Source organism: Fringilla coelebs (genome assembly GCF_963513975.1).
Source record: "Fringilla coelebs genome assembly, chromosome: 20".
NCBI lineage: Eukaryota > Metazoa > Chordata > Aves > Passeriformes > Fringillidae > Fringilla > Fringilla coelebs.
Genome location: NC_140046.1, coordinates 3,809,373 through 3,824,041, shown reverse-complemented (window position 1 = coordinate 3,824,041; position 14,669 = coordinate 3,809,373). Strand labels below are relative to the sequence as shown.

General features: G+C 40.7%; 1 protein-coding gene across 2 annotated transcripts in view; it reads left to right on the top strand.

Moving 5' to 3' along the window:
- The window catches only part of GOSR1 (golgi SNAP receptor complex member 1), a 28,097-nt gene extending 13,766 nt beyond the window's left edge, over nt 1–14,331 (top strand). For both annotated transcript variants that reach the window (XM_084219167.1, XM_084219166.1), the window contains exons 7-9: nt 3,560–3,589; nt 9,143–9,225; nt 10,446–14,331. In XM_084219167.1, the coding sequence (XP_084075293.1) occupies nt 3,560–3,589; nt 9,143–9,225; nt 10,446–10,570 (238 nt within the window). In that variant the 3' untranslated portion in view covers nt 10,571–14,331. The remainder of the gene's footprint in view (nt 1–3,559; nt 3,590–9,142; nt 9,226–10,445) is intronic.
- Nucleotides 14,332–14,669: the final 338 nt, after the last annotated feature.

Here is a 14,669-nt window from a genome sequence, read left to right as displayed (position 1 = left end):
TCACTGCTCTGCCCTATTCCTCTGACTTGGGTGTGAACAGAAAAATTTATGGATATGGGAGAAGCCCGGTCCTCAGCTAAGTATTCATCTGTATTAATGAATTTTATTGAAGTACAAACAGAGATTTGCCTTACAAACAACATAAAATGCTTGCTTTTAGTTCTAAAAGCCTGATATTGTGGGCAGGACTCTTTTCTATCATGGGGGGCACATTTCACTTAATTTCTCCTTCAGATTAATTTACCTGTCTGCATATTTAAAGGACAAGCTGTGCCATCTCTGCAGACAGCAGTTGCACAGAGGCCTGGGTGTTTCATATGCATGGCTGCTGCTGCTGGGCTTGTGCCATTCCTTACAGGAGGTGATTGCCTCAGCAGCTTCCAGCCTTTCTTTCCTGTAGTATTTTTAAAAAGCTTTGTCTGTCTGGACAGGTGAAAATGCAGAGTTTATTGAAACAGATGGCAAGTCAGATTAATGATGCCCAGAACCATCTTTTGCTTGGATGTTCGTAAGGCAATGTCCACTGGATTTGTTGTCTTTGCTTGGACAGCAGAAGAACAAAGTCAATAGATTTTAATTTAAGAGCTTCTTTTTGTAGTGTTTTGAATATGTAAGTTAAGCACAATTGCCTCGTTCAATGTTAGTTTTTTATTCTGGGAAATGAACATTATTTTTAATTGTGAGAACAGCTTCTATTTGTGGAGACCAGGTTATTAATAGTCAGAGATCTGCAAACTTCCCTTGTGTCTCTGGGCCCTGTTGTACTTTGTGTTCTTGATCTTCCTTAAATCTGACTTATTTTTATGGTTATGAGCTGTGAAATGAATGAAACAGATGCTTCTGTTTGGGTGTCACTGTGAGTGAACTTTACAATCTGTGTTTGCCAAGGAATCCAAACCTGCACAGCAGAATCCCTGAAATGTTCCTGCTCACACTGCCTGCCTTTACCAGAGTGTCAGGGAATGTCATGGCCATTCCTGTGAGTTTGTTCACCTTGCAAGGAGGGATGAGTTTGGAAATCCTCTCAAGAGCTGATTCTTCTCAGGCTGGGAGGAACACACTGGAAGCTGTGCTAATAAATCTGTGCTTCCTTTAGTCTGCCCTCACCTACACATCTTCATCCTGAAAAAAAATTCCTATCTCATCCTTTTAAATATTTGGGGTAACTCCACAAAAGTTGAGAAACATCTGATCTTGAGGTTTCAGATGCCTGCTAAATGCCCTGTGTTGGCATTTGCAGCTCATGCCTGTGTGTGCTGCTGTTCAGAGCTGGTTTTTACTGGTTTATACATTTTTATGACTTTTTATCATCATTTTACAGATAGCCACATTCCCAGAGTTTATTTTTGTGTGTGTATGAACATACATACACAAAAATACACATAGAAAAATAAAGCAGTGTCATGTAATCTGAAGCTTTTAAGTCACTTTTTGTGTTTATGTGTCTGACTAAGGAATAAAACTGCCCATCTACAGCTTTCTCTAGCATAAAAAGCAGTGAGTGTCCCTGCTGCAAACTGGCAAGCTTAATTTGGGTGCTCTAAAAGCCTTGGAGGACATCCTAGTTCACTTGAGGTCTGTAAAAGTGTTCAGCTTCTCTGTCATCTTCAGTTCATCAGCATAAAAATTCTATCATTTCATCAGTTAAATGGACAAAGAGCTGGAAATGATTTTTCTAAGGTAGGTTTTTTAATAGGGCTGTTCTAACATTTTCTTCCACAGAATTTTTTTAAGTGTAACCTGTTACCAGCAAGGTTTTTTTAATACCTTTTCATTGATAAAAATTTTTTTGAAATAATTGAGCCTTTTCTAAAATGATTCATTCTTGTGCACTGCTCTTGCTTTTGAGGCTGTTTTCTAATGGTCTTGCAGTTTATTCTGATTATGCCCTGCCCACATAACACACTTGTCTGTTAGAGACTGTCTATGAAAAAGCACATTCTCAGCTGGATTGTGTCTCTGGGAGACTCAGTGATTACAGAAATCTTTAATGCATTGCTTTCCTGTTCTGCCTGCCTTGGGGACATGGGAGATGCTCTGAGACTGCTCTGTGTACACAGCTAGGGTGTTTCCTTTCTCTGTGCCAGTGTAAAAAACACCACACAGTGAATAAAACTGGTTTTATTTGCTTAAACCAACGTGCTCACAGTTGATGTGAATCTTAGAGAGTGTAGCTCTGTTTGCTGCCCTAGTCGAGTCCCTGGCAGCTTAAAATTGAGCAAAATATTTTTAGTGCTCTGTTCTGTGTCTGTATTTCAAGCCATGGACAGCCTGAAATAGCAACCTTGGTGTTTTCAGTTCTCTTCACAGAAAAATAAAGTCATTGTGTTTGCCTCTCCCCCTCCCCAGCAGGTCACACACGTGGCCCAGCACCCTCCTCCAGCTGGAGCTGTGGGGGGATCTCCAGAATTCCTGTGGGAAGGAGAAAAGTTCCAAATCAGGCAGCTCAGGCTGAGTCAGAGGCAGAGCTGTGCTGCTCTGGGGGCTGGCAAAACACTTGGAATGAGGAGGGTGCAGGAGGGAGATGGCCATGCCCTGCTGGCATCTTTGAGTTTGGAAGCAATCAATTCTGATTTACTACTGAAAGCAGTAGCCAGTACAACATAAAACTGCTTTTCTGTCAGGCTGATTTCCTCCTCACACTGCAAACTCAATTTTTTTTACTATTATTCTCCAAGAATTTGTGTGAATCACACAAATTAGTTTTAGGGTGCACTGTTGTTCTGCACTGTGGGAATGATGCAGGCACCTGTTCCATGGCAGGGTTACATTGGAGATATTGATTGCTGTGACAAGAGGGGTTTTGGTGACATTTCACAGCTGCCTGCAAGGCAGTGATGAAAACCCTGGGTGAAAGTTGAGTACAGAAAAGGAGAAATAGCTGCACTCTTCCAAGTTACTCTCTTTAATGGTGTGTGTTGGGTTTTTAAATGAAATGTCCTCTCTGGGCTGTGCTTGAGGCTGCACAGAGCTGGATCAATGTGTGACAGGCAGGCAGGGCCACTGTCACCAGGGCTGGCTGTGACACAGGGGCTGTGCTGGGTTCCATCAGTTCAGCTCTCATCCAGCTGCTGTTGCACAGAGGGACTCTGCCAGCATGAACCAGTGTTTGGGGAGCTGATCCTGAGCAGGGCTCTGAGATGCACCCAGTCTCAGCTTCTTCATCATTCATGACATTTTTTGAAGGGGTGGGCAGGATCAAAAAGCAATAAAATTATTGCTCTAACACTCTCTAATACTCCTTTCCAAAGAGTCCTCCATAAATCACAGTGCCAGTTCCCCTTTTCTTGTCCTCAGTGTTTCATGTGTTCTCCTGAGCAGCTGCTCTTGCTGCACTTGGGAAATGCTGCTCCAGAGGAGAATCCAGTGCATCTTCTCCAAACTCTACACAAACCAAACCTATGTAGTAGCAAAATTTGATAACATCCAGAAATAAAACATTCTAAGAGCAAATTTATTAGGATGATGATGGGGATCATTGATTAGTGATCTAAAGTAGTACTTAGTGCTTGTTATTTTCTTTAACTTGTTTTATTTTTTTTTTTCTTTTGGCTTTCAGCTCAGATCGACTGATAGAAGAAACAATAAGGTAGGAATGAATGTAAAAATTTTCATTATTTTCCATGCAATCAGCATTTCCATTAAATTGTGTCTAAATATATCAGTCCCTATATTTATACAGTAACTGTATTGTTTCCAGCTCCTTGGCAGTATTACAATGAATTGCTGGTGGGTTTGCTTTGGGTTTTTTTCTATTCAATATTGACATAAGAATGTTGCTTAAATATTTTATTCACCCTAGCTTAGAAAATTTGGGGTTCTGCTCGAAGGTGAATCACCTTTGGAGCAGAGGGAATCTCAGGCTGAGCTGCTGAAGGCTATTCCAGTAGTCAAGCTGTTTCTTCTCACAGTAACACTCCTCTAAAACCTGATTTCTGTAACCTTTCACTGTATTCAGAATATTCAGCACCCAGTGTGCAGCTGATATAGGTGAGGGTTTTTGCCACAACTGCCTGAGAGGTTATTGCTGTTGTACATTTATTTATCTTTTGGGGTTCTTACATTGTTTGGATACTTAAATGATACCTTCTCTAACTGATCTAGACATTTTAGAACTGTAGCAACACAAATTTTATTATCTGTGCCCTTTCCAAGCCAACCTTTTGCAGACCAATAACTCAAACTGCAACAATGCCCAATGTAATGGTTTTAAATTATAGATTATTGCTTTAAAACAAAAGAGAAGGGAAAAATAAGTAAGAAAGCAAGTAAGCTATGCTTTCAGACAATGCATGTACTGACATAAATGACCAAGAAGAACAATTAGAGGTGCAGCAAGGCTGTGTCCATTAAGGGCTGGCTGGTTTAAGTACACACAGTGGGCTCAGGATAATTAACATGCAGAAAGAATGTGTTAAACCACATCAGTGTGCAGTGAAGAACCAGAGGTGATCAGTGCAATAATACCTGAAAATGTGGTGCAATTTCACCACAGCCTCACAGAAATATTTCTCCAGCTTAGCCCAGCTGTATTTGTTTTGGGTTCTAGTCCTTTCCTCAGTAAAAAACTCTCCTTTATTGCCATGCTTGTAACCCTGTTTTTCCATCTCAAAAATGCTCAGTGTTTGGTGAGTTTCTTCTTTGCTGCCACTCCAAGTAAGCAGAACATTAAGCAGCATATGGTGATTTATTACTCTTAATATCCTGCAAAATTACATGTAATTACTTGTAATTATGTCATTGGCCTGGCTTGTGGATTGTGTGTCATCAGAGGAGCTCAGAGCTCTCAACACAATTTGTTATCTGGAGTAAATTCTTGCTTGAGTTGTTGCCAAAAATGTTTTTGGTACAAAAAGAGCTGGTTTGGTAAAGACATGGAGTAGGAAATGTAATTCCACTTATATCTGAGTTGAATTCTGTCTCTGTTGAAACCAGGGTGAATTTTTTGTTGAACCCTTTTTTTCCTTGTGGTCCCCAGTAATGGCAAGTGTTTTAATTGATGGCAAATCCTGCTGCCTTCCCAGTGAAGTTACCAGATGGGAGTTCACCAACTCACCAATTGTTTTATCTATTGTAACCCAAATAAAAGAGGGAATTGTGCAGAAGAAGCTGTTTGAGGACAGATTCCTTGAGATGTAATTAGCTTATTCTGGCTACTGCTCTGTCTTCAAGGTTTACATCTGCTGCAGTTCATTACTCATTTTTTAATTAAGCCAGTCAGGAAATCACGTTTTATTTCCTTCACACTTTTATTTCCTTAGGCTTTGTTACTAAGCACTGATTCCAAACACTGGCAAGCACATTTTTGAGTGTGCAGAGGCTTTTGTTGATGAGCTGCAGCTGCTAATTGTGAGCCCTTGCTCTGATTTTCTGCCAGCAAGAGAAGTGAGGAGTCTGACTCTTGCTCTCCACAGAGCAAACATCCATGCCAGGGAAGGCATGGGCACCTGAGCTGAAATGATTCAGGAACCAAAGCACTGAGCAGGGCTGTCACTCCAGATGTGTCATTATTACTAAACTTTTAATCAATTTTTAAATGAATTACGTGCCATGGGTTCTTACTGCAGCATATTTCTCTCCAGAAGCGAGTGGGATGTGATACTTTGTACTGCAGTTCTTTTGGAACAGCCTTCACTTCTCTTGGCCAGATTTAAATATAAGCAGAGATTTTGCTTAATATGTTTGGAGTTCTCAGGTTTTCATTTTCAAACATTATCACTTCTCCAAAATAGCAGACCATTTATTTCTTGTTTTCTAACAACTTGTGTTTTTATGTTGGCTCAGTTGGAATATTTTTTATAGTTTTGCCTGTACAATGTGACAAGTACTTAGGATTTTATTGTAATTCTCTTTCTGAGGCCTGATCCATCAGTGTTTGTATATTAGCAGATTGGACTGAAGCCAGATCAAAGCCATAAATTTTATTTTTAAAAAAAGTCTCCTTATGTATTTTGGTCTATGTCTTTAGGTAATAATTAGGATTTAATAAAAGGGAAAAACTCAGCTGCACTGAGTGTTAAAGGCATGAGCCACGTTTTGAGAATAATCTCATTTCACAACCACCTTGCCTGAGTGCCCTGGCAAAAATCACTTGTATTCCTGGGGAAATGTTTCTTCTGTTTTCATCTTAGGCTTCATCAAAGGAAACAATGGAATAAGTAAAGGAATATAGAAAGGAATTTGCCAGGCTGGGAGTGTAGGTATGCATTGATGCACACACATATATATATATTTAGAGATACAAATATAGAAATGTATCTCCAGACAAAGAATAAGTGATGCAATCAGAATTTTTACCAATCTAAACCTAGAGCTTTCATTTCTGTGCACAGTCACAGAGTCCATTCCCTAATCATAGACCTTGTCATGAATTTCAATGAGCAAGTATGATTCATGGCATGCAAAATGAAGCAGGAGTTCCAGTAATACGTGAATTATTTGATTTTTAATAACGCAACTTCTTTCTTTAGAGTTTTGTTTCAGTTCCCCAGCAATGTAGATTTGACTGATGTGTCTCAATGGATGAAGCCAGGAGTTGATTTTTTGGTACATTTCCCTCAGTGACACTGGATGGATGTGGCTGCAGCGTGGGGTGAAATAACAGCTTAAACACTTATTTAACTCAAAACTCTTTGCTTCCAAGTCAAGCAGCATTAAAAGTGTATTTCTGCATGTTAGACTTGTCCATCTGGGATAATGCCTGGAGGTGTTTGTTGCCCTGAGGGTTTTATGCCAGTGAAAAGAGCAGACTGAGTACAAATATCAGTTGGGTTTGCTTTGCAGGGAAGTTTGGCTGCTCACATACCCACGGCACTGCTGAGCAATCAAGGGCAAACTTGGAATGTGGCAGAACTTTTGAGGGAAATATGACTGCAAGCACAGGAATTTGAGATTCTCCTGCTGCTCTGGGGAAGAGGTGGGTGGGTGTTTTATGGCTGTGACCTTGGGCTTAGCTGGGAGGGATTTCTCCAGGAGTGCAGCAATGCTGAGCATTGTGCTTGAGCAGGGCTTTAATATTGGATATAGAGAGCAGGCCAGATACCATCTGCTTTTAGAAACTTGGTTTACACCCAGCTCTGGTAGTTCCAGCCAGTGCAGCACTGAGAATAGTTCCTGCTGGCTTCCAAGTGAAATGTGGAATTGGGGTCATCTCTGTTCCAGTAAGAAATGTTTCAGCTTTTGATGGGAAAGGTCCACACGAGTTCTGCAACAGCAGAACCAGGTCCTGGAGATCTGGGGTTGGGCTGGGAGTGACTAAATGGGGCCAGTCTTGTGAATGGCAAGAATTGGATTCATTTTTTAAAATATGCATTTGTCAGTGAGGCAATGGCAGCAGTAAGTCAATGAACATATGTCAGGGATGGGAATGAAACCAAGATTGTCTGATGGAGGATATGAGGAAGCTGCAGTGCTCAAGATACAAAACCAATCTCTGGACTGGTCCCCAGGAACTCTGTTTTCTGCTGCTTAGATTTAATAATCTACTTTACAGATCTGAAGGCTTAGATAAACCAGCTCAAGGGTTGAATAATCAAATTATACATGAAAAACATTGCTTCTTGCTTGAATTTTGATTTGTTAATAGTAGCTGGAATCCAGTTAAACTCTTGTTCATGAATATCACAATTACATTTCATTACTAGACCATATCATATTAAAAATGGTAATTACCCCAGGTTTTTTTCCTTCAGAGCTCTCCAATAAAACCCAGCCCTTTGAGCTAAATTCTTTAAAATACTGGATAAAAAAAATTAAATTGGTTTCAATCTCTTAACCCTTTACATCCTGCCTTTTTAGATGAAATGGACAGTTTCACTCCCCAGATGTTAAAGCAGGAACCTTATGTTCTCTGAATAATTATTTCTAAAGGCATTTTGGAGGTGGCTCAGGAGCACTTTATATACTGGCAATCATTTTGTGTTTTCACTTCTGTAAATGAATGGGATGTTTTAATGAGTCATTGGATGCATCTTACACAAATATGGGACTTAATTCAGAAGTTTTTTGAGAGGCACTGTATTAAAAACTCATCTGGGCAAATATCAAGTCAGTGTGGGGGTGGGAGATAGGAATCTGTGGGTTACTGAACAAACTTTTCTGTGTGCAGATAGGAATTTTTTTTTTCTAACTTGATTCTAGTAATTCAAAATTCCCTGAGTGCTCCTCTTTACAGCAAGTTTTTAGTGGTTTTGTGAGTTTGTAGGTTTTTTTACTTTAGAGGACTAAAATACCTGCATTGAAAAATTGTGTGTTTGTATCAGGTAAAAGCAGCATTTCACATTTTCCTACCTCTGAAATGACAGCTTTAGTTTCCTTTTATATTTTTCTGTTGTGTTTTTCCACTTAACTTCTCCTCCTCCAGAACATTTCCCCTCCATATTTAAGGCTCATAAACTCATCCAAGAACTTATTTTAATCATTGTTATTCCTGTAGATGAAGTCAACAGCAGTAGAGGTGACTTTTCTGAGTTATTATGAAGCCTTGTTGTATTTCTGTCCTGCTTTATGTATTTTTGAAACACATGCCAGCAAGATCAGTATTTGCCATATTTTTCTTTCTCAGGCACCGTGTCTTCAAGCTTTGTCAACTGAACAATTCTTTATAATCTTCTTTTAATATCTTGTTTTTAAGAGCAGAGTTGCTTTTTTTCTGACCTCCAAAATGTTTTAAATTTGAAATGGGAAATTCAGTTTTGTATTGGTAAAGAAACAAAGAAAATAAAAACATATATACCATGGGGAATATTCTTAATTAGGACCTGATCTCAGAAACTGTTTTTTTTCTGTGCTGTGGTGGAAGCATCATTTGGGATGAAACAAACTTCTAAATTTAAAGCTTAAGCCATGAGAGCATAATTCTTATGTTGCTTATAAGGTAATACCAATTTTCATTGGGGCTGGAGGAGAAAAGTCAAACCCTGCCTGTTTCAAGAAACCTCAGTGTTTCACACTGTTAACAGTTTATATAAAACTGAAATCATTTAACTGTAAAAGAGAGAGATTAATGGAAAAATTGTGATTTCATTCATGTTGCTTCACCCCATTCATTGTCCTCTGAGGAAGCATTGCCTGCTTGTTCTCCTCTTGTGTGAGCTGTGGATTATTCTTAGCACCAACAACTTGATCCTCTTTCTTTCCCCAGCATTGCCATGGCAACAAAAGAAAATATGACTTCTCAGAGAGGGATGTTGAAGTCAATACAAAGCAAGATGAATACCTTGGCAAGTATCCTTTTTCCTGAAAATTGGTGCTGCCTGTGCCTAAGAAGAGTTGTGGTACAATATTTCACTCTGTCATCAGCAGTGTCAGTGCCTCTGTGACCTGTGCTGTCAGCAGTGACAAACAGGCCAGGTTTTTATCAGGCTCACCTGATAACCTGACTGAAGCATCTTCATGGTAAATGTGGTGAATAAGTTGGTGTTGGTCAAATTTGGGCACTGCATATAAATTAACAGGATTTAATTTTCAGGTGGAGGCCTGCAGCAGCATTTCATGGCCTTCCCTGCTGTGTGCTGTTCTAGAAGTAGTTTCATTTCAGGCTCTGCTTTTTACTTTCAAAACAGCTGAAGCTTGGGGTTCATCACTGCTTGTTGTGGTTTACAGCTAAGGGTAGTCAGGGCCTGAGCATCCTCTTGTCTGTCACACTCTTGTAAGATTTTTGGCTTGTTGGTTTCTGTGCATATTCTGTCTCAGGGCTGAAGATTGTGCCACGTTGTCAAGTCAGCAACGTTTGTGGTTTTCCCACTTACTCCTTCCCTTCTGTCAATGGACAATGTCAGCACTGTTTGGTCAGACACATGACAGCCTGGAAAGATGCATCTTGGTAACCCAGAAATTTCATTACAGTTCTTAGCAGCTGGCAAGAACATTCCAATAAAATCTCAGTAAGCTTTGGCCTTAAAAAGATTCTAATTTCCAAAGACACGAAGCTCTGATTGTCTTGTTGGCAGTTGTATTTTGTACATTAAGAGATAGATTTACACCCTCGTGGTTTTACAGAGCTTGCACAGTGTGTGGCTTGTGCAATGTGCAGGATTTCCTCAGTCAAATGCCTTTGGTTGTTCTGTTCACCAGTAGCAGAATCCCACTGAAGAAATTGCACTGGTGTTTTATGTAACCACCCCATTTGTTTTTTTCATTCTCATTTAAGCACAATTAGTAAAAGTAACTAAGCCTCACGTACTGGAGATTAAAATGCTGGTAATTGAGATGATCAGGTGGGGAATTCTGTGTAACTGTGAGCTCTGTCTGGGCTGTTCCCTTTTCTCTGCTGCTCTGCAGTCAGTGAAGTGCAGTTATAATCCCGCTCCCCGTCCACCAGCCTTTACTGCTCCTGCTTCCTCCAGCTTGGGAGTAGTTCCAGTGTTGCCATTTCCCCATCCAGCCTTTGGGGCTTGTTGGTGAATCCCTGCTTGTGCTGTGACCTTGACTCAGAGCCCTCCCAGACCGTTTTCCAGCAGTGAACAGCCTGATCCAAAGGATCAACCTCCGGAAGCGACGGGATTCCCTCATCCTGGGCGGCATCATCGGCGTCTGCACCATCCTGCTGCTCCTCTACGCCTTCCATTGATGGCTGCTGCCCCCCTGGACTCTGCCAAACCTCATCACCACCTCCCCTCCTCCCAGCCAAGGAAAAGTGACTTGGGGGAAGCATCAGACTTCCACAGCCTGCTCGTGGCTGGGGCTGTCAGCATGATGTCTGGATGGTAGACACTGACACTGGGCTCGGGCTGAAGCTGCAGTGTTTCTCCTCCCCTGCTGTTCACCTTCCTTTGGGTTAAATTTGGTGGGATTTGTTTGTCTTAATTAATTCCCTTTCTCACTGCAAGGTAAGTGCCCATGGGATGCTTAACCAGAACTGGGGGAACAGTTCCAGTGCTCAGCAGTGCTGGCGAGGTTTGGTGCTGGCTGGGGAGTGGGAGAGGATTAAGTTTGCCTTGTGTGGAAGCTCAGCAGGAAGGCTTTTCCCTCTAATCCCAGCCCAGTACTGAATTTCACCCTGAGAGATGAATATTGCAGCTTTAAGCCTTCAGGTTGCTTTACTACTAAATACATGTTCTGTAATTCTTCTTAACTCCTGGTTGAGATTCTAGTTATTTCTGCATAATTCGTGCTGTGAAAACTGTGCTTCACACAAATTCCTCAAAGTTAACAAAAAAAAGGGGTTTCTGTTCACTTTTTGCACAGAACATGAATATGAAAGTAGCCTCTGAGGGAGATCATAAGGTTTCTTGTGGCTTTAAAGGGACTGACAAAGTCTCACTGTGTAAAAAGGGAGCACAGTGTCCCAGCAGCTGTTTACTCAAGTGTTCAGTCATCTGAAAAGTGACCAAACATGAGTTCACCTGAAGGAATCTTTTGGGTGCAAATATTTTCATTTTAGCTGGCATCATAAAGGTCTTTATAAAGACACAATAAGCAGTTTACAAAGCCTATACTGTAATTTAGGTGAAGTCATTCTGATAGTGCAGGTAAGAAGGATATGATCTAAACTGTTGATTGGAAATGAAAATGATGATGGTTATTGCTGAGGCAAAGGTGTCTGTGAGCAAAGTTTTGGACATAACTCCTCCTAGCAAAGAGCTGACTGTATGAATAGTGAAACAAGTGTTATTTACCATTATCTGGGGGGGAAAAACTTTTTCTTGGTCTGGACAGGCAAAAAGAACCCTGTTGTTTGTCTGTAAACAAAGCTGACATCTGCAGTGGCTTTGATACTGCAGCTTCCCAGATTACAGCTTTTTCTGCTCTTTCAACAGCACTTTTCCATCTGTCATATCATAACCCAATAAATTCAAGCCTTGGCACTGAAATACCTTTCTAAGAACTTGATTAACTCTTTTCACAATCCACTTAGAGTGCTCATAACAGATTCCATGTATTCCATCACCCACAAATGTCACACGGTCCCCAGGTTCTCCTCTGGAGCAGAGTCCAGTGGGATGGACACAATTTTTTACTTCATTTTTTAGTGCCTGTGAGTTGGAGGGAATAGAGACTTGTGTAGTGTGCAAACCCACACTGTTACACCCAAAATGTCTGGATTTAAAGGCTTCTTTGCAGACTTAATAACCCTGTGCTAAAAAGTCAACAAGGGCTTCTAATCAGCCATCCTGCCGTTGGGATTTGGAAGCATTTGGAATTAAGATGTGTAAAACTGTGGGGCTTGTATTTGAAATAAAGGATGATTATTTGGTTGATTTGGGAATGTTCCCATTTGGAGATGAAGTGTTTATTAAGGGGGTTTATGAAAAAGCTTGATGGATGAAGGAGGGTTATTAATGGATCTGTGTGTTGGGAGATCAAACTTCTCCCTGTTGCCTTTTCTTTGATTCCTCCTCCACCCTAAGGGACCCAGATCAGCACTTGTGCATCTGTTTAGGATTTGTAGGATTTGGTTGCTCTATAGTTGGCAATATAAGATCTGCAGTACCATAAATAAATTCATTTATTTAATCTTATAACAAGTCTTTTTATTGGACTTAACTGATTATTTGGTGCATATATTTAATCTTATTGTGAAAAAGCTGCTATGAAAAATATGTAGATTATAATAAATATGTAAACATAATTGATTTTTCATGTTATGAAAATGTTATGGAGGAACTGATATATTTTAGTATAAAATAATGGAAATATGCTGAATTATCTCTGATAAAGCTTTACTGGAAACGGTTTCGGTGTTGGCAGCCCCTCCATGGTTTTTGTTTGTGCTGGTTTTGAGACAGTTTTGTGTTGAAAAATACATTTAATTATCTTTGGAGTTTTCCCTTCATCATCATCTGGCAGAGTGAGCGGGTGTTGTGCTGTGCTCCCTGGAGGGATGTGTTTGCATCTGGCCCAGGGAAAGGCTTCCAAATTCAGGAGAATCAGCCTCATAATTCATCTGGAACAGCCTGGGCCTGTGGTCAGAACAATGGACTGGAAAATGAACGCAGTGGATTGTAGCATTCTGCCTCAAATCCCAAAATACAGGTTTGTGTGTCTCCTGTTGCTAAATGTGTTCTTGGAGTTTTTCATTCTGTGTGGTTCCTCCTGCTCCGAGGAAAAAAGATGTGGTTAAAGAATTCTCATTCCTGCAATTCCTGCCAAAGTGGCGGTTTCCTAACTCAACCCAACAGAAGTGTGCTAAGAAAATCATTGCTGAGCACTGAAATGAAGGGGGGAAATCCAGGGTATTTTACAGGAAGTGTTTCACACACACAGACACTCTTTTTCAATTTCTGCTTCATTCTTCCTAGCAGATAAGCAGCTTCTCCAAACCTGGCCAGGCACTGGAACACAAAGGATCATGTTGTTAACATTGATGCCACACTTTAATATTTTTATCCCTGTTCTATAAATTATTTTTTACCTGTTTATCAGATCTTCAGTCTCTGGTTGCTGCAGCAGAGCAATAGCATTTGGGCAGCACCCAGACCTGTGTCCACAGCTGCAGCTTCTCCCCAGGGCACTGCCAGGACCTTCCTGGGCAACATTTTTTTCTTAACCAGTATTGATTTCAGGAGTTCTGCACATCAAAGTGAGGTATAAATTACTGCTGGATTACTGAGTTTTCATTTGTAGTTCACAAGTCCTTTTGTTGCGTTGTCTTAAGATCAATGTGAGAAGAGTCAGTTCCTTGCTGGATGTTGAAAGTGAAAGAGCAAAAGTAGATTTTTAGGTGATGTGAAAGTGTCAGGTGAAATGTTCACTGCTGTGTCCCCTGAGGTGCTGCTTTCCCAGAACTGCTGCACAGGGAGCTGAGGCTGCTCCACCCTTTCTGATGGTGCAGCTCATTTAGTCACAACTAAATGAGGGTTTTAACTCTCTAAATGTAGCAACTTGTTTCCCAAGATCACTCGAGGCATAACCTTTTCCTATTTTTACTGTTTTTTACCCAAAGCTTTCATTTCAGACAGGAAGGAGAGGGTAACAGCTGTCAGTGCTGAAGGATGAAATGGTTCTGAAATTCCTCATGGCAGAATTGGGCTGTGGAATGTGCAGGACAGGAGGCTGCAGAGAGAGGCACAGTGAGCCACAGCTGAGCCACGTTCCAGGTCACATCTGCCAGTGCCCTCTGTGCCCTGCACCTCTCCTGGCACTGCACATTTGAACCAGCGGTGATGTTTGAGTTCTGATACAGAAGCAGCTGTTGATCTGTGTGGTACTGAGTGAGGAAAGCAGTGAAATAAACACTCTACACCCAAAACAAAGCCCTTTCTCACAAAACATCCCATACCTTGTCAATGAGTTTCTGATTGCACTTTCTGATTTTTTTTTCTTTTCATACACATTCTTGAAACTTCTATTGTAACTGTAATTATTTTTGTTCTCACCTATTGTGCATTCTCTGTATGTATTAAATTTCAAAAAAGGCTTTGATATGTAATTTAATAATAAATTAGAATTCTAAGCAAGGTGCTTGGTTCTTTCTCCCCTTGACAATATTTGCCTGCCTAAACTTCGGGGAAGATGCAGAGGGGATTCATCCCACCCCTTTGGAATTGTCCCTAGACATACAAATCAGTGTGTTCTCAGGTTTTATATCAAATATCAGGTGTGATGGAACCTTTCCTGACCCAAAATGGTTTGGGGGCTGTGTTTCTCCTGCCTGGGAGGGGGCTGATTATACTTGTGGTGGTTTTCCCTGGATTTATTTCTTCACCAGGTGGAACAGGGATGGTTTT